The 24,197-nt window shown below is 37.7% G+C and overlaps 1 protein-coding gene across 5 annotated transcripts in view; it reads right to left on the bottom strand.

The window, feature by feature from the left end:
- PCCA (propionyl-CoA carboxylase subunit alpha) overlaps nt 1-24,197 on the bottom strand; it is a 277,319-nt gene that overhangs the window by 238,918 nt on the left and 14,204 nt on the right. For all 5 annotated transcript variants that reach the window (XR_009965971.1, XM_062624686.1, XM_062624685.1 and 2 more), the window contains exons 5-6: nt 2,214-2,327; nt 638-691 (exon numbers count right to left, since the gene is read on the bottom strand). Coding sequence is in view for 4 of the 5 variants with exons in the window: in XM_062624686.1 (XP_062480670.1) it covers nt 638-691; nt 2,214-2,327 (168 nt within the window). In the remaining variant the exon portion in view is untranslated. The remainder of the gene's footprint in view (nt 1-637; nt 692-2,213; nt 2,328-24,197) is intronic.

The raw sequence follows: 24,197 nt of genomic DNA, 5'->3' as shown, positions 1-24,197 counted from the left end.
AAAAAAAAACAGCATTAGTAAAAAAGACATATCGGTTTCTGTGATGTACAAAAACCCCACTGAAGTAAAGAAGTTGTCTGAATTTATAAAAATTATCGTCCACATGAAGTGAAAACAGAATCCTCTTGATTCTCTCTTGAGAATGCAGCTCCACAATACATGACCACCAGCAGAGAAGCCAGTTTTTAAACAGCTTTCTACTCCCATCCTGAAAGTGCAGTTCAGCACCTCCTCAGGACTGCTGATACAGCTGTTCACCAGCTGTGCTATGAATCACCAAAATGATCACTTAAAAACAGATACTTTTAACCTAGATCATTTCAGTGACCCAGTTTTACAGAGCAGCCTCAAACAGCTCGGGCACAACTGAAAATGCCAAAAAGGTTCCTTATATCTGTTGTAAAGTTCTTACAATCAGGCACCTCCCCTTTTCCCAAAAGAAAACACTGGCTGCAATTACACCCTTAAAATGCAAGAAATTCATGTACACAAAAAGCACAGTGAAGTCTCCTATATTAAGGAGACCTTTTTGATCTTTTTGTATCTGCCTTGAATTGGTATCTTGATTGATATACCTTGGAATAAATATGTGCCACCTAGCGCATCATTCACAGCCAAACAAACAGAAGTAACTTACCAAACGTCTGGCAAATTCTCTATTTTCTGAAAGAAATCCATATCCTGGGTGTACCTTGGGAAAAAAAAAAGAAATCACGTTGGTTGAATTCTGAAGCCAGACACCAGATTTACTAGCACCTTTTCAGATAATGGGGAAGGTGAAGTAGATGATTAAGCATTTAAATTATTTAGGTATTTTAAGAAACTGTGTCTTAACACACTGATGTATATAAGTCAAGCTGTGAAGACTCACTGGTTAAACTGCCATTTCTGAAACAAATATTCCATACTTAACTAGGGAGAAAGGTGCTGTTTGCAGAGTAATGGGCACTCACTCCCTTTGGCATTTTGCCTTCTATTCTTTTTAAGTCAATTTTGCCACATTTATCTCATGCCAGACTTCCAGCCTTCTACGTGTATGCTCATCCACACTCTTGTCAGTAACCACTATAATTCCTCCATCCCAAAGTATTTATAGCAGTGATCAGAACAGTGGTCTTCCGGTCCTCAGTCATTAGCCTCCTACCTCTACCAACCCTTGCTGGAGAACACTTTAGCGTCTCATTAGTTTAAGTCATGCATCCTTACGTGTCTGGTTTGCTATTCACACCCCAGTTTGTACATTGTAATTACTTAAGAGGAGTATTAGAAAGTTTTACTTTTCACAATTCACATAAGATTCTTGATCCCAATATACTCTGACAGATGAAGTATAAGCAATTTTATTCCCCTCTTTTGAAGAGCCTAAACAACTGGGTTCCACATTCAGAAACTCAGGGGGAAGGAAACAGTTTTCCTTACAGACAAGTTCTTGATCCCTGAAACCACTATACCAAAACATCCTCTTTGAAAGAAATCACAATGCTGATCCAAACTGTTCCAGGGTAATTAGTGTTGCTCACATATACTCATCAAATTTTATTTTCATAAATGCCCTGTATAGACTTGCTCTGAATAATACATTTGCTTCACTGACAGAACAAAGAACATTAGGCATGTCAACATGACTACACATTAGTTTTTCCAACTGATTCCTGCTAAGCTTTGAATGTCTGACCAATGTGGAGGGAGAAAGGCAGAATAGCCCACATTTACACACATAAGCTAACACGCATTTTGTAAACATTCTGAAAAAAAAAAAAATATGGGAAGCACCATTCATCTTATCTTCCTGTAAACAACATTTGTACAATTTAGAAAGTGATTCACACTAAGTTTAAGCAAAAGCCTTTTCGGATACACTTTGTAAAACATACAAAAAAAAAAGCCATTATGGCATATAAAGGGTTAGTGCTCAAAACTAATTGGGATTTTTTTTTTTCCCCCAGCAAATTTGGAAATGAACTGAAGCTGCTCCCTGGTGTGAAAGCTGAATCCAGCAGCCACCTGCAGGATCAGCCACCAGTGCCGCCAGATGCTACAAAGCCTTTGATTTCCAGTAGCGATTTCAGACACATTTAACTCATGTGACATGAACTAACTGGAATAGCATATTCAATCACTTCCCCCCCACACCTTTAAAAAAAATACAAACTCTGGCTTTTCTGCTTTCTATATATGAAACAGCTGCAGCAGATAGACTCATTCAGACTCACAGCTTGGGCCCTGGTTTTCTTAATGACTTCCATGATGGCATCCATGTTGAGGTAGCTTTTGCTGGTGGGAGCTGGGCCAACACAGACAGCTTCGTCCGCCATTTTCACATGAACCTGAAGAGGCAATATTCTGCATTAACAGATGCTCCCAGCAAAAATAATTATCATCACCCTGAAGTATACACACAAATCTGATTGTATCAAAGATAATTTACATACCATAACCACTCTAAAATACACACTGAAATTACCAACATTGGCATATAAGAACTCACACATAAACCTAATTTCATATAACTCCAAGCTTAAGTCACTGTCAAAATGTTTTATTATTCCAATATATTATTTTGAATTTGATTAAATAAAATCATGACAAATATAATTTCAGCTTCCTATACTGATCATCTATATGTAAATTCAGTCTAAAAAGTACTTTGTTACATGTAACCAGGGTAGTCTAATATCCTAATACTTAATAACAAACATTCATGACCAGTTCTAAGCAGGCTCCCCAGGAAGTTGGGGATAATTAGAGTGAATTGAATGAAGGGATGCAGTGAGTGTCCCTGCACAGCATCAGGTCAGCACCATGCACAAATTAAAGCCTATGACTAAAGAGTTCAATATCACTACACGTGAACCAGAAAATCTTGAGAATTATTTAAGCAGGCTCAAGTTTGATTCCTAATCCATTGTATCCTCATTTATATGCATTTGCCAAACATTTTTAGTCAAATCTGAATTATACAAAACGGACAAATGTTTCCAACATTTTACCAGGAATAATAAAATTGCTAAGTTTGAAGTCAGAAGTCTGTTTACAACTCATATGCACTCTTACCTTGAAGAAAAAGTTACAGGAGTTTAATCAACATGTTTTCAGAGTTCAAAATTACTTTTCCTTTAAGGTAATATACACACAGACCCAAGAAACAGAACAATCAGTTTTTCTCATGCTGTTCTCCTCTTCTAAGCTCTCTTTTAGTACATATTTAAGAAACCATGCCACTGCTTAAACTGTGCAAGATTATACTAGCTATGTGTCAGTAAGACTTGTTTATACTGACAGTTTGACATTTAGAATGCCTACCAGTTTTATTTTTATGAAACATTTGATATCTTTAGCACTCAGAAGGAAGAATACACTGTTTAAAACCCTGTTCTTTTAGAAAATGAGTACTCACATATGTGAAATTTGAAACATTTTTAGTTTATTTTGTTCTTTGTGAAAAGGAATTTTATTTGCAAGTAGCATGAAGGCTGTCAAGTATGGCAAACTAAGGTTAGAAGTAACATAGCCCACATACTATTGGCTAATTCAGAAAAAAACAAGGCCAGGAAAAAGAAAAGCCATCTAGTATGTGACAAGCCTAGCTAAACAATATTTTGCTAATATTGAATACAGTATGAAACAAACATTCAGGTAAGTACAACAAACATGTATAACAAGCACAGGAGTTTTCTGAACTTTGCAAACGCTAATGTCCTGTTCCCGTGGTAGGATTAACCTAATTCCAAGTTTCTTTCTGGGGCATCTCTTAAATAGCTCGTCAATTTGCTGTGTACTCAACTATGAGTTCACATAACCTGGAACCACCACACATTTCACATTTGAATTATTGCTTATGTAAAGTCATTGTAGTTTTATTTTACTACTACAGCATTAGCTTCGCATTAAAACAAAGCAAAACCAAAACACCCAAAGCACTAGCACAGAATCATGCAGCAAGATATTAATGCTTTTGCAGAAAGTATACCTCAGCAATTTCAAATGCTGTCAAAATTAGCCTATCTATCATTCTTCCTAGAGCACTAAGTACAAGAAACAACATAGCCCTTGGATACCTTTATTTGCATGATCAATTTATATGCCTTAAGATGCTGGTTTGAATTTCAACATGGTTTACACATCTAAACAAAGTTATTCAAGCTTAAGTACACTTGAGTATGTATGTTTTACAAAACCAAACAATTCCATATAGAAAATGACTAACTTAATACAATTTTTAATACAGGTATTCAGAGAAAAACCCTTCTCCACACTAAGACACCAACAGTCCCATTAGTACCATAAGCAACCACAGAAGATACTGCAAAACCACTAATTTGATTCATGTACACAGTCTTGAGCATTTTTCCCCCACCATTTTCTCCTCACTTCTGAAACATCTCACTGTTACTTAAACTCTTTGGAGTTTTTACTCTTCCTTTCCTACATTCCCCTGTAAGCTGGCAAATTCATTTCTCCTTGTTTACTTTACCGCAAGTTCAGTGCCTTCTCTAGTTCAGCGTCAGTTCAGCCTTGCATACACCCTAATACACCATATGTAGATACAAGAAAACAGCAAAACAGTAGCCATATCACACTCACGTTGCCCAATACACTGCCTATAGGGCACCAAGCAAATCTCTAAAGGACAAGAAAAAGGTCTCTATTCCTTCCGACTAGTTCAAAGCCTTCAGGTTTTTTGGGTTCCAGTGAGAGCTCTTCAATCTATAGATCCTTCTCATATCTCCTTTCTTATAAAGGTGATTAAACCAACCCACATCTAATCTTGAAGTAGAGATCCGTTTCTTCTTTGTAATTCATGATGTTAATTCCCCTCTGAATATTTGATTTTTTCACAATACATGTAGTTCATGAAGAATACACAATACTATTACATAAATACACTGCAGAATTTACAGTACAGTATAAACAAACATAATTACATTAATCATAATTACTACCCAGCATTATAACAAAAGCCATCATTTGAATGCATATGACAGCCCAAACTTTCAGCTTACTACCAAGGGGCACATAATTCACATGTTAATTCACTAAGCAGAAGCTGACTTATAATACAATTATTTCTAGACAGTCCAATGAATCCAGCAAGTTCCCTTTTTCAAGCACAAGTTTCAAATATATTTATTTTCAAATTCAAGGGTTGATTAATTGCTTGACTTAAATCACACAATTCTAGGTATTCAAAACTTGTCCCTAACTTTCTACAGCTTAAACTTCAGAGGTGTAATTTCTTCCTTTTCTCTTTTAGTTTACAAAAACAATGCCAACAAAACAAAGAAGTCGTTCCCAGGACGTTCCTGAAGAAATGAAATTCCTTCATATGTATTACAATTGACCCTGCAATCTCAAGCATGAATGGATAACAACAAGGACTGTAAAAGCAGACAAACCTTAATGTGCTTAACGGTTTATACTGCAAGTTTTAATCATATCAGCTACCAGTGCCTCTAAAGATACACTTTAAGCTTTGTTTCAAGTTAGATAATGCAAAGAACTAGAAGTCATGAAAAGACACATCCTATTTGTGTAAGAGCAGCTTAATTTCTGTAGAAGCTGTATATATGAAGTCGTATATTTCATAAGGACTAATTATTTTGCAGCACCAGAAATAAGAGATTCATCAAAACTTACTGAATCATCATTTTACAGAACATCCATCTAATTCAAAAACTACAGACTTAATTTAGTCATCCAAATCCCTGTATAGGTTTGTTTCAACTTTGGAAATCCAAATCACAACCTCCTCAGCTCTACATCTATGACAAATAACCACTAATAATACTCTGGATTTAACAAGGACTCCTAGCATAAGAAAATTAGAATGAATACTCTTAAATTGGGCAACTACTTCTGGATTAAGGTACAAAGACAACTGGACACAATTTGAAGTAAAACTATTTTACTGCACGATTCTTCATGACCACATACACAGAGATGAACTAGCTCAAGTCCAACACAGTTTAGAAGAAAATGCACAAAAATGGCCGCCTTCTCCAAAGCCAGTTTAGGTCCAGAAGCCACTTTCATGGCAAGGCACCTAAACCAGTAAATCCTGCCACATCTTCACAGAGGAATAGCTTTGCGCTTTTTCACCATGTTCCCAGCAAAGAGGCAAGTAAAGTGAGGAGTCCATCAGGGCTGATTAGCCAGCCATTTCTGGCTTGGACTGGCTCCGAGCACCACTCCAGGCTGCAGCAGCTCTCAGGGTGCAGAATGCAATAACAGCTAACAACTGCAGCAGTGATTGGTTTTGGAGATCCTTCTTTACATTATGTCTATTTCAGGAGGATATATAAACCAGGTTTGGTGCCAGGTCTTGGCATCATATCCCAAAAGAGAAATATGCCCGTCACTCAAAATTTTGGATAGAAGCGCCACAAAAATACTCAATATCTGCTTTGCAGGAGATAACCCGATTTAGGACTACACTGAATAAGAGCTAGTAAATGCCCAAATTGGCTAGATCATGTTAGGTCTCCTTTACCCTAGAGGGTGGCACATGTATTCACTTGACAGCAGCATGCTCTCATGCCCAGCCATACTCCAAATTTACTGAGTTATCCCTTTAATTGAACCTGCATCCCAAATAATAATTTTAAGAACACATATGGCACTCCTAGAGATGCCCTGTTTAACATCAAGAATCAAGGTAACCCTCTCCAAGAGTCATTCAGCTGCTGCAGATTGCTAGTTGAAGCCTACATTATAAACAAGTCACATTTACATATGTATGTCTCTCAACATTCAAGTACAAAAAGGTTTTGTTAGTATGGAAATTTATGAAAAATTATTTTAAGGCAAAGACATAAACACTTATTTTCAGTGCATATACAATGTATAAAACAAATCCACTAAGATAATTTACAGATCCCCTGGCATTACAATAGCAACAGTTTTTTAGCTTCTTCTGGATCCAATTCATGACAGAAGTGCTCTTTTCCCCAATTTTACAGCAACTCTCATCTACTAATTTCCAAAAAGTAAATGCCAATTTTGTCATAAAAGCCAAGAGAGGAACAAAAAATACATCTACTTGTGTTTCCTAACAGAGTGCTTAATATCACCCACATAGTTTCCAAAGAAAATTTCATATACTTCAGCAGTTTCTGATGTTTACTGTGTGACAGATGCCATCTACTTCAGTGTAAATGCCTAATTAACACATACACACATTCACTCCCCCCACTCCTACATCTCTGAGGAGGTAAATGTCTGGGATTCCGCATTGTCACAGTTTTTCAGAGTAGGTCACCCTACTCATCCCCAGATCTCAACACAAGTTGATATTCATGCAGCAGAGACAGTTATACTGAGTTGCAAGATGCATTCCACACACACACACACACACACACACACACACACACAATTCTTCTGTAGTCTTTTAGAATTTATATATATGGAAACTGTTGTATCTGCATTACAGTTAATAGGTTAATCAAACACATGAAGCAGTCAGAAAAAAACTCAGTGAAGACAACACTTTTGTTTGGTATACTAGGTAAGATTGAGCATTGTTTAGACAAAGAAATCTAATCAAACAAGTCATTCTCTTTTATAGCTCAAATCAATATTACACATTGGAACAACATCCATTGGTGTAAGTAGATTCACTTAATTGGCCCAAACTGCATAATACGGCTCAGCAAGACAAATCACAATTAGCTCTACCCATAAAATAGGGCTAATGAGTAAATCCTTTGTAAGGTAGCTAAAAAAAAACCAACCACCTCAAATCTTGCCAGCACCACTGCCAAAAGAGACAAACAGAACAGAAAAGCTTGTGGTATTGAACAGTCTTGAATTAAAAAAAAAAAGAAAAAAAAAGGGCAAAAAAAAGATCAAATTTACTGCTTTGCCAAAACCATATCTTTCGTCTGACCTAAGTGTCTTCTATCAGCTTCACACTAAAATACACACATCCAGAATACAATAAATCTGTGCTCATGGTGAGTGCATGGTATTCATACAGCCTTTAAAGTGCTATCTGCAAAGAAATACTGCCACACGATTACAGCATTTAACCCTAAAATGAAATAATGGACACATTTCTAAACCATGTGAAAAGCAGAACTGTGAAAGCCATAAACAGCATAACTATCCCATCTTTTCCTCACTTATTTTTACGCAGCATTACAAAAACCTAAATAAAAATTTATGCAAATGAACAAGTCAACCTACTGAGTCAGCACAAGCAGATTTCTCAGCAACCTTGTTTGAAAACGTTTTTTTCTTTTTTTTTTTCCCCTCATTTGATGGCCCAACAATAGCCATGTGAGGATTAAGGTAAAACAATTCCTTGTTGGATTTGAAAGGTTTGGTTTGCTGAAGGGTGTTTACAGTCCCCTCCCAAGCCTACAAGGACTCTCAAAACAGCCCATCCCTTAGCACCCACAGGATTAGATCCTGAGTTAGCAGACACCAGCAAGGAAAAAAAAAAAAAAAAACAAACAACCAAAACAACAAAAAATGGAAAGGAAAAAAAATATCAGCACCCTTTTCTCTATCAATAGCCTCAGGAATGGCCTCAAAATTAACATATTTCAGTTACGATTAAAGTGGAAGGATCCAGGTTGAACTGAACAGTCTTAAAAGGGTAACACCAAGCAGACAAGACTGCATTTCTCACCAAGATTAAGAAAATGCACTTCTACACTTCTGTTCACATTCTCACTTAAAAATGCAAAATTATTTTTGTAACCTTAAAAAAAAAAGCATAACCAAAAAATCTCTCTCCCATGAACAAAGCTCTGGAACTTTGTCAGCTGCTAAAGAGACACACGACCTTAGTTGACAAAGACCGCATCAACAGAAAAGGACTCCCCATTGTATCTAGATGCCTGATCACTCATACTGTGAAAAACAGACCATGCTAAGGATGTCATACAGTGAGAGTCTGAAACAAAAGTTCCATTTGCTGGGACAAGCAAGGAAATGCCTCCACAGTTCTGAAGACAGTACAGATAAGACTCTGGAGGAAAGTCTGTCAGAATGGCTTTGGCTCCTAAAGCCGTTTGCTACATACTTACTCTTTGGCAGATAACTTCCCAGTGAAGCACCTCCAGAATACTGATGGCAAAGAAGGCTTCTCCATCAGAATTTTATTGCAGGTGCTTTCTGTGTTTTACCGTATAAAACAGTAAGGACCAGAAACTAGTAACTCAGTGCCTCATACACAGAAACTAGTAACTCAGTGCCTTAAGACCACAGATCCGGCTGAACTTCAGTTCTGCAGAACTGCAGTTCTGAATGTTGGGCAGACCATGTAATTAGGCTGACTAAAACAATGTGGTGGGTTCTTCTGGCCAGACATTGCAAATGGAAGGCATGATATTTGTCTCTATAGTAAATTCTTTTCTAGGAAAGCTTGTTTCTAAAGGCTTCCATTGAAAACAACTCAATCATTCTTAAAAAGAGTTCTTTAGCCCATCAAGTCCATGGGCAGATAACCAGCAAGTACAAATAAAAGGTTGCTTAACTTCTTCAAGTTCAAGCAGCTTTTCTTTTTCAGAAGAAAGCCTGCTTAAAGCTCTAGAAGACAGAAAAAGCCAATCTGTCACAGTTAATAGCCAATAAGAGCTATTTGTTTGCTATTGAAAATTTAGCAGAATTAAATGCTTGGTTTGTATCACAACTTTCCACATGTTTTAACACCAACCAGGAACAATCAACTTTTCTTTGGCAGAAAAGCTTAAGTAGAAGAGGGAAAAGGTAGACTGGTAGTCATCTTGTTTACTAATCTAACTTTGGATGAACTGCAAGATTAAGAGACAGAGAAATTGGGAAGGAAAAACCACAAAGTCCCATTCTTCAACTCCATCTCCTTGTATCACAGCAAAACACTTCTCACAAACTTCAGGGAAAAGCATTCCTCTTGTCTCCTTCCATTCATGGCTGCTGGGTGGGGCAGCCAAAAAGTTTACTCACCTAAGTGAAGATTAGAGGCAGCACAGCCACACTTATTGATTTCAGGGATGCTGTGAAGACACAGTCTGCAAGCTAGCAACTGTACTCTCACCTCTGCAGACTAATTTTATTCTGAAGTACATTAGCTAGAACAAGTCTCCAGGAGAAATGGGAGACTTTTTAGTTCAGAGCATACAGTAACAACTTGGGAAGAGCCTCAATAAATCTGTTTACCAAAGCAAGAGTCTCCATCTGTTTCAAGAGTTGAACAATTCATCATATTTAGAGCAGTCTGCTATGCTCTGTGTGGATGCTAGAGTATTATCTTTGCAGTGTATGTGATTTTGAGCTTTAAGTGTTTTAGAGAAAGAATTTTTTTGTAATGTTAACAAAATAGTGGTGTCCTACAGTGTTTTTAGTAGCCTCTCTGCATTTCAAACACATCTGCACCCACATGTCAGCCTTTCCCTAATGGAATCTCAGCTTCTAAGCATATTAGCAAAGCAACAGGACAGATCGTTCTCATGCTGTTTCTTTTTCCTTCCTCTCCCAAAAACAATCTCACCACGGAATGCATTTGACGTATGTTTCTTTGCTTTGTTTTCTAAACGGGTAAGACATGCAGGAGATGAGAAAGCTAGTAGTTAGGCAGGTCTAGAAAACAGTAGCACACGGCAGCAAGGGCAGCCAACTACAGAACTTTATATAGTAGAGATTTAGCCCTTAATTGAGCTAGGTATCCCAGAAGATGTAAGAGATTCAGAAAAAGTAGCTTAAACTCCAGCCACATTACAAAGCAACACATAATATACACTGGTAGCATGCTCCTAACTAGCATTTTAGCTTAACTCAGATGGAGCTCTGCTTCAGATTGTTGAACGCAGCACACAACCATTTAGATGAGGTTCCTGTCGGGTCTCCAAATCTGCCTGCCTACAGATGGATAGGGTGCAGAAATTGCTTCCAGCATCCAAAGATGGTAGTAAAGTCAAGGATCCCTGAAACCAGTTCCAGGGTCGAGAGAACAGCCCACAGCAGCAACAAGGTGAATTCACAGCTACCTGGCATTTCAACTACACAACAGGATTTAAAAGAAAGATGAAAGTATGGACACCTGTTCAAGGCAACATATTTCAGAGCAGTTTCTGGAGGACTAACATTAAACCAGAAATGCAAGATACAGACCCTAAAGTAAATTACTTCCCAAAATGAGCCATATATTGAGACACGAATAAGCCACACTTTATGCAAATACAAGTTGCCACTCAAAGGATAACCTCAACCCTAACTCGCCTCCACATTCAGCTCTAGCAATTACAATGCTGCTGAGACAGATCAATGAACTGAACAGACCCACTGGAAAAGTAATCTAAGGGGAGGGGAAATTAACCTTCTGTCAAACCAGCAAGTTAAACCATCTCCCAGCCACAAGATTATTGGATCCAACACAGTGAATGAATGAGAGGGGACAGAGGAACACAAACAGTCCTTTCAGAAATATTTCAGGCTAATTTTAGACATAATATGAAGTTAGATCTAACATATCAATTCATAGAAGAAAACTTGAAAAAGAAAATAAGCTTTCGGTAAAAGATTTTTAAAAACACAGAAAATTTTCCTTATGTCTATGCAATATGTATGTATCATAGAAAATAGATATGTACATATGTGTGTGTATATATGTGTATATATACACACACACCCCCCTCTTAACCACTCAGGGTACTCAGTGAGTGGGGATTTTCCACCAGTTAAGTACTAAAGAAGTATCTATAATAAACCACAAAAATTCAGCCATGAAACATCAAAATTATAATCATGCCCAGTATAAGATGTTTTAAAAGAAATGGAATATTTAATACTTAAAAATGCTTTATTAAATATCCACTTTACTACATAAATCACGATACTAGAACATTTTTCCTTCAAAGTTACATTAATAACAATATTCAGATTTCTTAAAAATTATGCTTTGTTAGTTTTTCAATAAAATTGTTAGTTCTACAAGAAAATTACATTTCTGACAGGGTAGTAATAATATTAAGAAATAAGACACTTTAAAGAAGATATTCTTCTATCTAAAACCTATTTTAAGTTTTCTACCCTAAAAAGTCTTCTTTTGAAAGTCAAGTCCACTTTGAGACTCCAAGAGCCAGATGTCAAGATGAATATTGCAAATAGAGAAAAAGCACCAAGCATGTTTGCTGTGGGAACTCACAGAATACGCCAAGCCAGAAATATCATGAAGTCTACTTAAGTAATATCAACTAAATTGATATTTAGCGAGAAACCATCCCTGTCCATGCCAGAATTATAACCATTTCTGACATCTATTTGACAACCACTCAGTCAGGTTAAAACAAACATAGTAAGAAAGTACAGAGCAGCATTTGTTATAAAAACAGTCAACCCACCAAAAATTGCTAGCCCTAACTTACACTTAAAAAAAGGGTTTATGACAAAGCCTGTCAGTATTTTTGCAACCCTGTATTATAAGAAAGTTTAAGCAGACTTTGCATAGTAGTAGACAAAAGTAACCATAGAAGACCCCAAAGTACATAAAGAATCTGCTTTTTAGGTTATTGAGTGTTTTCCCTGACAGTATTTCTACCTCCCAGCTGACTTACTGTGATAGGCACTTCTCCAGGTAAGGAGAAGGTAACTCCAGGACAGCAAGAATATCCCATTAATCTTATGACGATATTATTTCAGCACATCGAGTTTAGTCTAAGAACAGTGCATGTATTGAGGAAATGGGTCTTGATATGCAAGACAGCATTCTTCGGCAGCCACTATGAAGCTCCCCCTACCAAGAGTTTAAGCACAGCTCTTGCTCCAGTGAATGAAACTATAGCCGTGTCAGGTATTCTCCCACACCTACTTCACACCCTTCTGTAACAAGCTATCACTTCTGGAATTCTTTTTTGAGGCAAGAATTTAAGAACTCAAATGCTCCTGATCATCACCTCTGAACAATACATAAAACCTACAAAAATGGGAAGTACTATCAGACTAGCAGAAAGTAACATCAGACTAGCGCAAACACAGCATCATAAATATTTATGGCCCTTACATAGAAATTCTGATACAAACCTATTTAGATCTTAAACATAGTGCATTTGGCCAATGTTATTTACTTGTATTTAATGTTATATACTACATTCTACAGAGGTAACACCTTCACAACACTGAAGGAAAGAAAAAACTTTCTGTAAGATGACAACTGTTTTCATTTTTAAGAAAGGTAAAAACTTTCCCACTCCTCACAAAATATAGGTAAGATTCACAAGTTTCACAAATGAGCTAAACCTTATGTATAGCTTTATAAGTCATTGAAGTAAATGTCTATATAGATAAAATCCTGATGTTAAAAAAAGCTTGGAATTAAAAAAAAATAAAAAAATCTTTCCAAGTTGCATGGAATCTACGTAGCACAACACCACACATGCTTATGCTACAGTTCCTTCTAAATCCTCCTTCCTGTTTGCATTTAGGTTTGGGTTTTTCCCCCTCCAACCTACTAAATAAAGTCATATTTCCCACTGACAGCAAATTATTGGTTTACCTGTAACTCCAGGGGGTTTAACTATCCATCCTTTAAGAAGCTTTGACAGTTTAACCTGCTGAGCTCACAGCACCCAAGGGAGGGTCTTACTTGCAGTTTTACTTCTGCTGCTGCTGATCACTAATACTGACTCCACAGATAATGGATTTCAATAACAACCTCCCACAAGTTAACACTTTGGGTACTAGCCATGATACTGCTTTCATTAAGTTAATACATGAAGGTTACAGTTGGTAGAAAGTTTTATTAAATTTGGCAGTGCCTACAACAGCAGGAAAAGTGCACATTCACCTGTCCAGTAGCTCTGGGATAAGTTTCCCTACAGATATAATTAGGTCAGTTTTAGGGTTTACACAACTCCTTTTAAGCAAGCTCAGATTATTAGTTCCATTTCCTCTAAATATGGATTTTTCAAGCATAACTGATAATTTCATGATGGATACAAAATCGATACCTCTAACCATGCTGGGCACAGAATGTATCTACCTGGCATATAATAGTCCACGCACTACAGTTAGGGGGTGTTGGGTTTGGGCTTTTTCTTTGCCAGATTTTGGAGCATCCCGATGATGGAAAACATTAGCATTTTTATTCCCTTGAAGCTAAATTGCTAACAAAAGTTTTATATTTTAGCAAGCTATTAATTATGTAAAAGTCTAAATCTTTAACAACACCTAGCTGCAAGTGGGAAATAATTCATATTTACTGAAAGCAAACATTGACAAAATACAAAAAGTACGGTTAGGAGAGGCACATGTTTAGATGCATTTTTTCAGATTAAGTATTTACTTATTCTTTTTCAACACTGCACTTAAAAGCATGTATTCCCTTCAAAAAATGGGATGGGGAAAGAGACTCTCTTAAAAGATTAGTATTAACCTTAACTGCAAAAACATTTTTGTTAGATTTCATTTTATTTTTTGTTAAAGTACACAATCTGACAAACACGCTACAGAGTAATAGTGAAGCAGCATGGGAGCCATTTAATATATTTCTTGATTAACTCATTGCCTGTCCAGTTCTCATACAGATATGTGCTCACATGTCATAATCGTCATAATTCCCATCATCCCTACAGTTAACACACAAGCTCCTTGATTAGCGCACAACTCCCAGACGAGCCATTGCTAATGCTAAATAATTCCCTTCAGCCTCCTGCGACTATACCGCAGGCTCTCCAATTAAATATAATGTCTCTGATGAGCCATATTAATATGGACAAATTCCTGCCAGGAATTCTAGCCCACTCAGTTTCACCAAAACAGCAACCGACATAAAAAGAGAAAAGCTGTATACATAAAAATTAGCTGAAAGAATAGTTTTGCCATGAGGCTTTAATTATAAAACTTTGCTGTCACAGGTATGTTATTCTTGGAGGTATCTGTGAGACTGGCATATTAATACAAGTATACTGATAAATGACAGTGAGTAAACTACCATTTTAATAATTGAAAAGCAAGCATGTAAAACAGTGCTTTCAATCAGTTAATTACAATTAGCAATATCTAATCACATGTGATAAAATTAACTACAGACACCCTCAGCTCACTGGCTGTTGGTATGGCAATTATATTCATCTGGTCTTGTGCACTAAGCATCATTTGGAACATTGGCATAGTTGTACACACCTATACAAAAGGGGTTTTTCAAGTTATAAAAATATTTCAGTAATGACCCATGCATAAAATTTCCAAAACTTGCACCAAGAAACTACCATGCTTGCTAAAAGCTTGCTGCAGCATCACAGATTATATTGCAGCATCTGCATATTTTAACACTTTTACACATATACCAAGCAACATCAAAATATTTTTAAGAATATAAAGGAGTCAGTAATGGGTCAAATCTATACAAGCCAAATTATGGTAATTTCCCCCCTTTAAAAGGGGAAGAGTCACCAGCAAACCCAACCTTTTCAGTGTACAAAGGGATTCCTTAACATAGTTTAACTCAAAATTCCTGCCACTAGCTGGAAATTCACTACTCAGATTATATGAAAATCATAAGGAGATTCCGGTCCTTACAGCTGAGACTCTCATGTCCTTAACCCTAGAAGAGATATCAACAAAGGACATGTAAATAGACTGATGCAGAAGTATCCTTTAGTAGTTTTAAATATTGCCTGCAACTGCACAAATTGTAAGATATTCAAATAACCCCCATGCAATTTTGATAAGCTCTTCCCCAAGGTCCTTGCACCTTCATCCTTACACTAATGCACTTCATCTTCATTTACCTGATCATTAGTTTCCAGTTTGTTCAGCTGGAAACCAACACACACTAATTACTTTGACATGACAAAGTCCTATCTGTCTTCACCACCTCCCCAGACAGCAGGGAGAAATTATCAAGGGTAGGCATGATAATATCCTGATAAATGATGATTCACATCACCTCACTGTCAATCATCCAGAAGTGCTCACGCAAGATACCACTCAATCTCATTACTGAATCCTAGGGCTAAGAGTACAATACACACCAGGAGTCATATTTCAAACAGCAGACCACCTGGGTAGAGATGCAGCTCTCAGATTTTCATGAATTTTATTGGCTTTTTGTTTTAACATGGTAAATGTCAAATATTCATCTATTTTGCCATGTGCATATAGGCTGGCAGAAAAGGACATGCTGAAAGCAAGGCAATTCATCTTGAGGGTTCAAGTGAGAGAAAAGAAGAAAAGTCTAGATTCTTCAGAGGGGAGGAGAAGGACAGGCAAGTTTCACTAATATAAGAAGAAAATGCATATGCCCATCTAAAGTTTCAAAGCTCAGTTTCACAATTTAAGCATTCTTCCTGCTGGTACAACATAAATGCATTCAATGCTCTGAAAGAAGTAATGCTTTTTTGGAACTCTCTGACATAGGCAAACTTTGCCTTTTTCATGGCAGAAAACAGATGTTCATAAAAGCAATATTCCTGCTTCAATAAATAGCCAATCTGGGAGAAGGTTGTGAAATTAGTGAAGAAGCAAAATAAAAACTTAGTAAGAGCTGCTTTCTCAGGAAAGATCACTTCTTTCCCTACTTCCAAATTAGTGTCATCATCCTTCCAGCTCCCTCAGTCCAGTAAGACATATAAATAAAGAAGCCTCCAATAAATAGATGCCCAATACTTGCTACTTAGTGCAGAATCTAGAAGGCTTTTATGCCAAGGAATGGGGACAGAACAACACACACCACCATCTCTTAGGTTTGTAACACACCATCTTCTTGCCCAAGGTAGATCCTTCACCATCAGTAAACTTGCACACAGTGACACAACATGGACAAGGGGTAATGGGTTAAAACTTAAACAGGGGAAGTTTAGACTGGATATAAGGAGGAAATTCTTTACTGTAAGGGTGGTGAGGCACTGGAATGGGTTGCCCAGGGAAGTTGTGAATGCTCCCTCCCTGGCGGTGTCCAAGGCCAGGTTGGACAGAGTCTTGCATGGCATGGTTTAGTGGGAGGGGTCCCTGCCCATGGCAGGTGGGTTGGAACTAGATGATCTTAAGGTCCTTTCCATCCCTAACTATCCTATGACTTAAAGAATAATATGATCAATTACTGGTGGAACAGATGAGGAAAAAGAGGAGGGAATTTATTATTTTTTTTTTTTTAAAGAGGAAAACAAGACTGAAAGAATACTAGGGGAAAGCATGAGGGAATTCCACAAACATGTGGTTATGCTAGTTACTGCTAGGGAGAAGGAAAACAGTCAAAATTAAGCACCAAAAATTGAGTAGCGCACATTGTAGAAACAAATAAAGAGCAGACAGGGGGAAGGAAAAAAGCACAAAGATGCACATTCTACCATTCCACTGTATTCTTCTGCCTGAAGACATTTAAACACCCAATGCAAATGCAAGGCAGCAACAGAACACTCTTGCAAGCATGTATGATACCATTACAGGCACACTGGTGCAGCATCCAGCCACTGCCTGCCCACACGACAGCCTGAACCTGGCAAGAACCCTCACATACACTTTCTTGCACCTCTGTTGCTCCAGACTGTTTGAAATATGATCATAGGCTCACAATGAAACCTTTGTCCCATTTCAAAGCACTCTTCTGTGGGGCTACACAGGACAGGCAGCATCTTACAGACTCCTTTTCAGATAACGTTACCATTACATTTTTCAAGGAGAAACTCAGAAGACATAAATACATGTTTTAAATATATGCAAATGCAAATAACAGAAATGCAAAGCTCCATGAACACCCTGAAGTCATTTAGATGTGGTTGCACTACACACCTGACACACACTATTCAAAGTCCACCTTTCTAAGCATTTGTGGATCACTAACGAAGTTCAGAAGCCAAGAGCTCTTCACAAGATTCCTGTCAAAATACCCACCCTAACAAAAGTCAGCTTCTAGTATACACATGCACACAGATTTCTCACTCTTAAGTCTGTGACCAACACCCTTCACCTCTTCTTCACAATTTAGATTAATGTTGGCTTATCAAACTTAGCATGAAAGGTAAGGTTGGTAAGGTAAGTAAGCTAAATCAGTGATTCTACAACAATTTGGCCCAGAAAGATTAAACACCACATGCTTGGACAACAGAACTTGAAGCAGTTTTTCCCCTCAAGAACAAAAGAAGTCTGACATTAAAACCTATTATCTCATCAAGCAGGGGAAAATTATGAGCAAAACCACTGAATGCAACCTTCCTTGATTTAGAGAAGGGCTGCTAGGAGGGAATAAACAACTAAAATTGCTGCTTTAGTTTACAGAAGTGGAGTACTTAAGACAGAAAGGAAGCAAGCAACTTAGATCAGAAAAATCTCTCTAAACAAGTTTCAAAGTTACAAAATATTAGTAACATCATTTAATTATGAACTTCATATAGAAGTATGTTAAGTTTTCATTTTCACTTCAAAACCAAACAGCCGCCATCGTCCCAGACATACCTCACATGTAATTTCTTAAAGAGCACATAATCCGACTATTTGTGCCTTGAGAAAGCCACTGTTGGCTTAACTGCTTGAAGTCATACAATTCAAATTCCTTCTGCAGAAAGAATGCTGGTGCAGAGAATACACAGGCATGCCTGCCTGCAAAATGAATTGACAACAATGGTTAATGTGTTAGCTTCACTCCCAGAAGTCTGGGGGCAGAAATTTGCAATAGTGATTGTATGCTTTAGTTCAGCTGACAGAAATGTATGAAATTCTAGCACTTGAAAACCTTCATAAAAAGGCATATCTTCAAATAAAAACAACTTTGTTTACATTTCTTTGTTTACATTTTTGTTTACATTTCTTTGTGAGGGCTATGACAATTGCTTTACAGAAAAACAATTTTTAACACAGCAGTGTCACTTCTTGAATCTTACCAGTTCATTTTTTAGACTAGGCTATCAATTAATTCACACAAAACACACGTTTATTTTTGTTAGCCAAGTTGTAAAAGAAAATTCTCTGCAGAAAGATCAAAAAACTGACACAGAAACCAACTTTACTGCTGGGCAAATACCAAGTTGGACAAACAAATCTTAGATCTTTCTTTTAAGTAGAAAAGAAATGCAGTAGAATCACAGTATTTCCTCTAAAGGGAAAAAGTAAATAGGAAAGTGCTGTCAACAAGTGTCACCGTTGCAGTCTGCAGTCTACAAGTTTATCTGTCAGTCTTGAGCTCCAGATACTGAACAAGCAGCACATGACAAAACTTCAGGCTCAGTTTAACCCGTATTTCAAGGGTGATTCTGAAAACTTTCAAATACCCATCAAGTAGAAATGAAATACAGATTACACTTCAATTGTATCAAAAAAATAAAAAAAAATAATTTAAAAAAATCACATTTACCATCCAAATTCTGGTCACTACCAAAAAAATTAATCATTCATACAGCTAAAATCTCCCCTACAATATAGTCATATGTTTATAGAAAACTGTGATATATTTAAGGTAGCTACAGACCCTCCGCATACTCTTGTTTCATTGAATAAAAGGTAACATTGATTGAAAAGATAAGAACATTACCACTAAAGTGACAAAATACAATAGCAAAAAAATCAATATTAGTAGTATGGTCTTGCAAAATTAAAGCTTTGAAGTCAGCATTTAATGACTGAATATTCACCAACTGCTGAATTTATTATTACATACAGCATTAAAAAAAAAGGCTTCTCAAACCAAAAGTACTTAGAGATGCTACAGTGGTTTCCACAATTCTTGAAAACTTTGTTATGCTTAACAAGGTAAGCAACACAAGCAAATAGATAAATAGTTCAAAGATTCAATTAATCAAAATTAGGAGCAAGAAAAGCAGTACCTTACTGAAAGCCTAAGAGAAGCAAGGAACAGTTATGGTTTCTCAAGTCCCAGCAGTGGGTCACTGTGGCAGACAGCAGGGCTGCCCAAGCATTCCGCATTTCATGCTGTATGAAAAGAAAGGCTCAGGACACCAGTGTCTGGCCTCGTCAGGCAACAGTGCTCAAAGGCAACCCCCCAACTACTGTCCCTTCCCTCACACATACACACACGGTTTTCAGCCACTAAAGAAGTACATGTAAGCAGCATGAAGTCATCCACATTCAAAAGCATTTGGAATCCTTTCTCATGGCATAAGTGAGCATCCTAGAAAGATACCAATAGACAGACCAAGCTGGGCAGGCTCCCAGCACCAAACCTTCCCTGCAGCAGAGATGACCTGCCAGGGCCCTAATGCCATAGGAATGTCACATTACTTGAAACTTGTTATCACAGCTTCCCATCTCGCCCCTGCCACCATCTCCCTTCACAAAGACTGTATTCCTGTTAGTCTCCAACACTTCCAAAGTACCAGCTTCTCACCTCCAGAGCACAAACATTAACCAGGCAATGCAATCACCTTTGTTATCTCAAATCCAAAACAGCTGGAAGATGCAGTGCCCAGTAGCCACCTCACACAGCACAGTTGTTAGCTCTTTTTTCAAACTCCTTCACTTATCAAGCAAGAACACACCAAACAAAAAAAAAAAAAAAAAAATCAGGCTCAGCAAATTAATTTTCTTCTGGGTTCAGGAGCATTTCTAGGAGATTGACAGTTCCAATACTGAACCAGCAATAGCATCCAGAAGAGCTAGGTAACAGCATGTAGGAACAAAACCATCACTCAAAAGTTGAATTGGAGCTTTCAAACAGCTCAAGCACCATATGTAGAATTTTAAAACGTGAAACAAGATCAGCAAAATTACGTAGGAAAAGTTCATCATAAACAAGAGCCAGTATTTAACTTTCCGGACATTATTCTTCAAATTATACACTCAACTTTCATTAAAACTAAGATAGTGACTGGAGACTTACACATTCTCAGTATAACCTTTTTTTCCTCCTCAGAATTGTATCAGTATTTCAGTAATTGTATATGCCAAGAAAAACCCTCACTGAAAAAAGGCTTCCCTGAATCTGAACCTGCTAGCTCAGCCATGGATGACAAGCAATTTAATTAAAATCCCACAAGTAAAGAAACAGGTCATACTTTCATAATAAGCATTCAAGTTATCTGTGAAGAGGCATTCCTTTTCCCATCCAATATGATGCCATAAATAGTGAGATTGTTTTTCTTTCACATTGCATAGCCAGACTATTGACTAATCACGTATTAGCCAATTTGACAGCATAATAAAAATTAGTCTGTTTTGCTTTTACTAGCCTGAGTTATCTCCCCTCCCTGTGGGTTTTTAAAATACCAACTGAAAAAAAGTGAACAATAATTGAGGTTGGATAGGTCCTATAAAGAGCTGATCCAATTTTTCACTCACTTTGTAGTTTAGTTCACAAATTTAGCCACTAAGACACTAACAGAACACCAGTAAGAGCCCTGGTAAAGCCAAGGTAATTGACATTGGTTGTTTGGTTTATTTATGTTAATGGACAGAGGTATTTGTAATAGGTCAGGTTGGAGGGGACTCTGAGCAACCTGGTCTGGCAGAAGATGTCACTGTCCATGGCAGAAGGTTGGAAATACATGAACTTTAAGGTACCTTTCAACCCAAAGCACTCTGTGACATCCACAGCTCCTTTTTATCCTTGGAGTCAGTCATACCAAAGATGGCTACCAGATTAGCCAGGCATGATTTGCCACAATAAACTCACACAGGCTGCTCACAGTCATATTCTCATACTTTATGTAATATGACACGGCTTCCAAGAAATTCACACCTCCTTCCCGGCATCAGGAACCTCCACAACAGGGGCATTTCAAAGATGTGAGAGAGCAGCCTCCAAGACAAACCCATCAGCAACAGTGGTAACACCTCTCTGATGACATGTTTAAGAGTTACTGTGCAAGAGTGACTGCAGCCAGAAAGTCATGAAAAGACATGAAACAGCTCTGCAGACACCAGGGTTAGTGCAGAAGGAGGGTATGAGGTGCTTCAGGTGCAGTGCAGAAGGAGGGTATGATGTGCTCCAGGTGCTGGAACAGAGATCCTCCTGCAGCCCGTGGTGCAGACCATAGTGAGGCAGCCCATGGAGGTCCATGGTAGAGCAGATCTTCACCTGCAGCCTGTGGAAGACACCAGAGCGGGGCGGGGGGGGGAACCAAAAAGAGGCTGTGACACTGTGGGAAGCCTGCACTGGCAGGACCTGTGGCCCCATGAGTGACTTATGCTGGAGCACTCTCTTCCTGAAGGACTGCACCCCATGGAAGGGACCCACACTGGAGCAGTTCATGAAGAGGACCTAGATGAAGGATGAAATCAAGAAAAAGACAGGAAAGTCAGAGAGCCTCAAAGGAGAAAAAGTCCAAGGACTTCCTCTTCTTGTCTCTAAGGGGGTGAGGCAGCAGGAAAGGCTACAGAAGTCTAGAGGTTAGCACAAGCAAAATGAACTACAACAGGTGTAAACCCACTTGGCTTCTTGGGGCAATTTATCTACAGATACACCTCTGTTACTCTATACTACTTACTGATGTAGACAGTTGTCAGCACCCACCGAACCACTGTTTCACTCTTCACAGCACTGAGCACTTGCACGTTTAAGTCACAACTAAATTCTGACTGGGCTTCCATATTTTCCTGCCACAATCATAATTTAATATAGCTTCTGATAACAACCACCTTCCCCAGTGAGCTTTATGCCAGAAATTACTTTTAATTCATTCATTAATCATTAATTAAATCAGTTTGGTAATTAAATAACCCTCCCCACAAAGGTCAAAAGATCTGAATTCAACACATAATTCCCAACTCCAAAGAAGTATTCCCAAAACAGCTGCAGCATGATGCTCAAAGCTTTCTACTCTACACCCTTCCTCTCCTACTCAATCTCAGAATTTCAACCAGAATCCAACACAAGCAAAATTTCACTTTAACCACCAAAATAAAGACTCTGACCCATTCCAAAGGTCATATATGCATTTCACATCATCCAAATAAAATGTACTGCCAGTCTTTGGAGAACAGGCTAAAACTTGAGGATTCTACAGCTCTAAGGAACAGCCCCCAGCTTTTAAAATTGCAGATCAAGCTTTCATTGGTTATAAGGAGCAATGCAAATGGATCACTTCCTCATCAACTGTGGCCTCCACCAATCCACTCAGCTTAGAAGTAATGATACAGTTTTAAGAAGAAAAAGCAGACTACACTTAGCAGGCAATTCGAACAAAAGCACACTCCTTCCACAGAGGCATTCACAGGATGATCACCGATAGTATCTCTTACACTTTACACAACTGTTCAGTAATTCACTAAATAAAGCAAGGGGACAGGACAGTAACATCACATCCAGCATCTCTCGTGAAGAAATAAACAACATGCTGTCCTGGTTTTGAAACAAAAGGTAAATACGTTGAAGGAAGAGCAGAACACCAACTGCAGACCTCACCCTAATGTTTCCTTGGTGTGATCTGGCCCATTCCTATTCTGTATGCCTTGCAAACATCACCATTTATGTAGCGTGAATTTCTCCAGACAGTACATGGAGGCAGAGGCTATTCTACACACTCTAGTCAACAGTTTGGGAATCGTGTTTGAACAAGGCATTAAAATATTAAAGTTTCGTTTTCATATGGGTACTTGAACAGATCTTGCCACAAGTTATCTGAGCACAAACCCCTGAAGTGCTATTGGGAGGCAGTGAGCTGTCAAAATTACTAAATTTCTAGTTTTGCAGCAGATGACAGAAGAAAGATTTGCATATTTTTAAAGAAGTAAACTGGAGAAAAAAAAAAGTAAGTTTACAAATAGAAGTCTTGAAATTTGTCCAAAGTAAACTCCTCAGTTTTGGATTAATTTCCATTTTTCAATCTATTTAATTTTTTTAAGATTAAAACTTAAAACACCAAATTCCCCCACAGTATTTTTTTTTTTTGGCAACTGGATTTCTTAAGAACAAAAGAACCTGACAGTAGCCATTAAGCTACAGGGAAGTCTTCAAAAAAATTCAGTTTGTTTCAGCCAAAAGTTCAACTTGTTCACCCAAATTCATTCAGCTCAATACAGACTTGACATAGAACTTCACAAATTAAATCAGCATTTCCCTAAATCACATTTCCCCCTCTCTTTTCTGAAATACTGCCTCAGACTCCAAGCTTAAAAAAAAAGAAATAAAGTTAGCAGAGAAATATAGATCTTCCATTTCTGGGGCATTTGATTTTTTCCATTTTCCTTCACTCAGAAGACTGCCCTTTCTGGAGAACAGCTGAATCCTGTGCAATTACTTTTACATCAATAAAAGCATTTGCATCATTTTTTGGGTTTATATTATCTAGTAGAACAAGCCGATACCTGCAAAAGCTAAAAACATCTGG

This window comes from Pezoporus occidentalis, unplaced genomic scaffold, assembly GCF_034315485.1.
Source record: "Pezoporus occidentalis ecotype Australia unplaced genomic scaffold, CSIRO_AGI_Poc_V1 ctg27, whole genome shotgun sequence".
In the NCBI taxonomy this organism is placed as follows: domain Eukaryota; kingdom Metazoa; phylum Chordata; class Aves; order Psittaciformes; family Psittacidae; genus Pezoporus; species Pezoporus occidentalis.
Note: the sequence above shows the minus strand (reverse complement) of the source record. Positions and strands in the feature narration are given on the sequence as shown.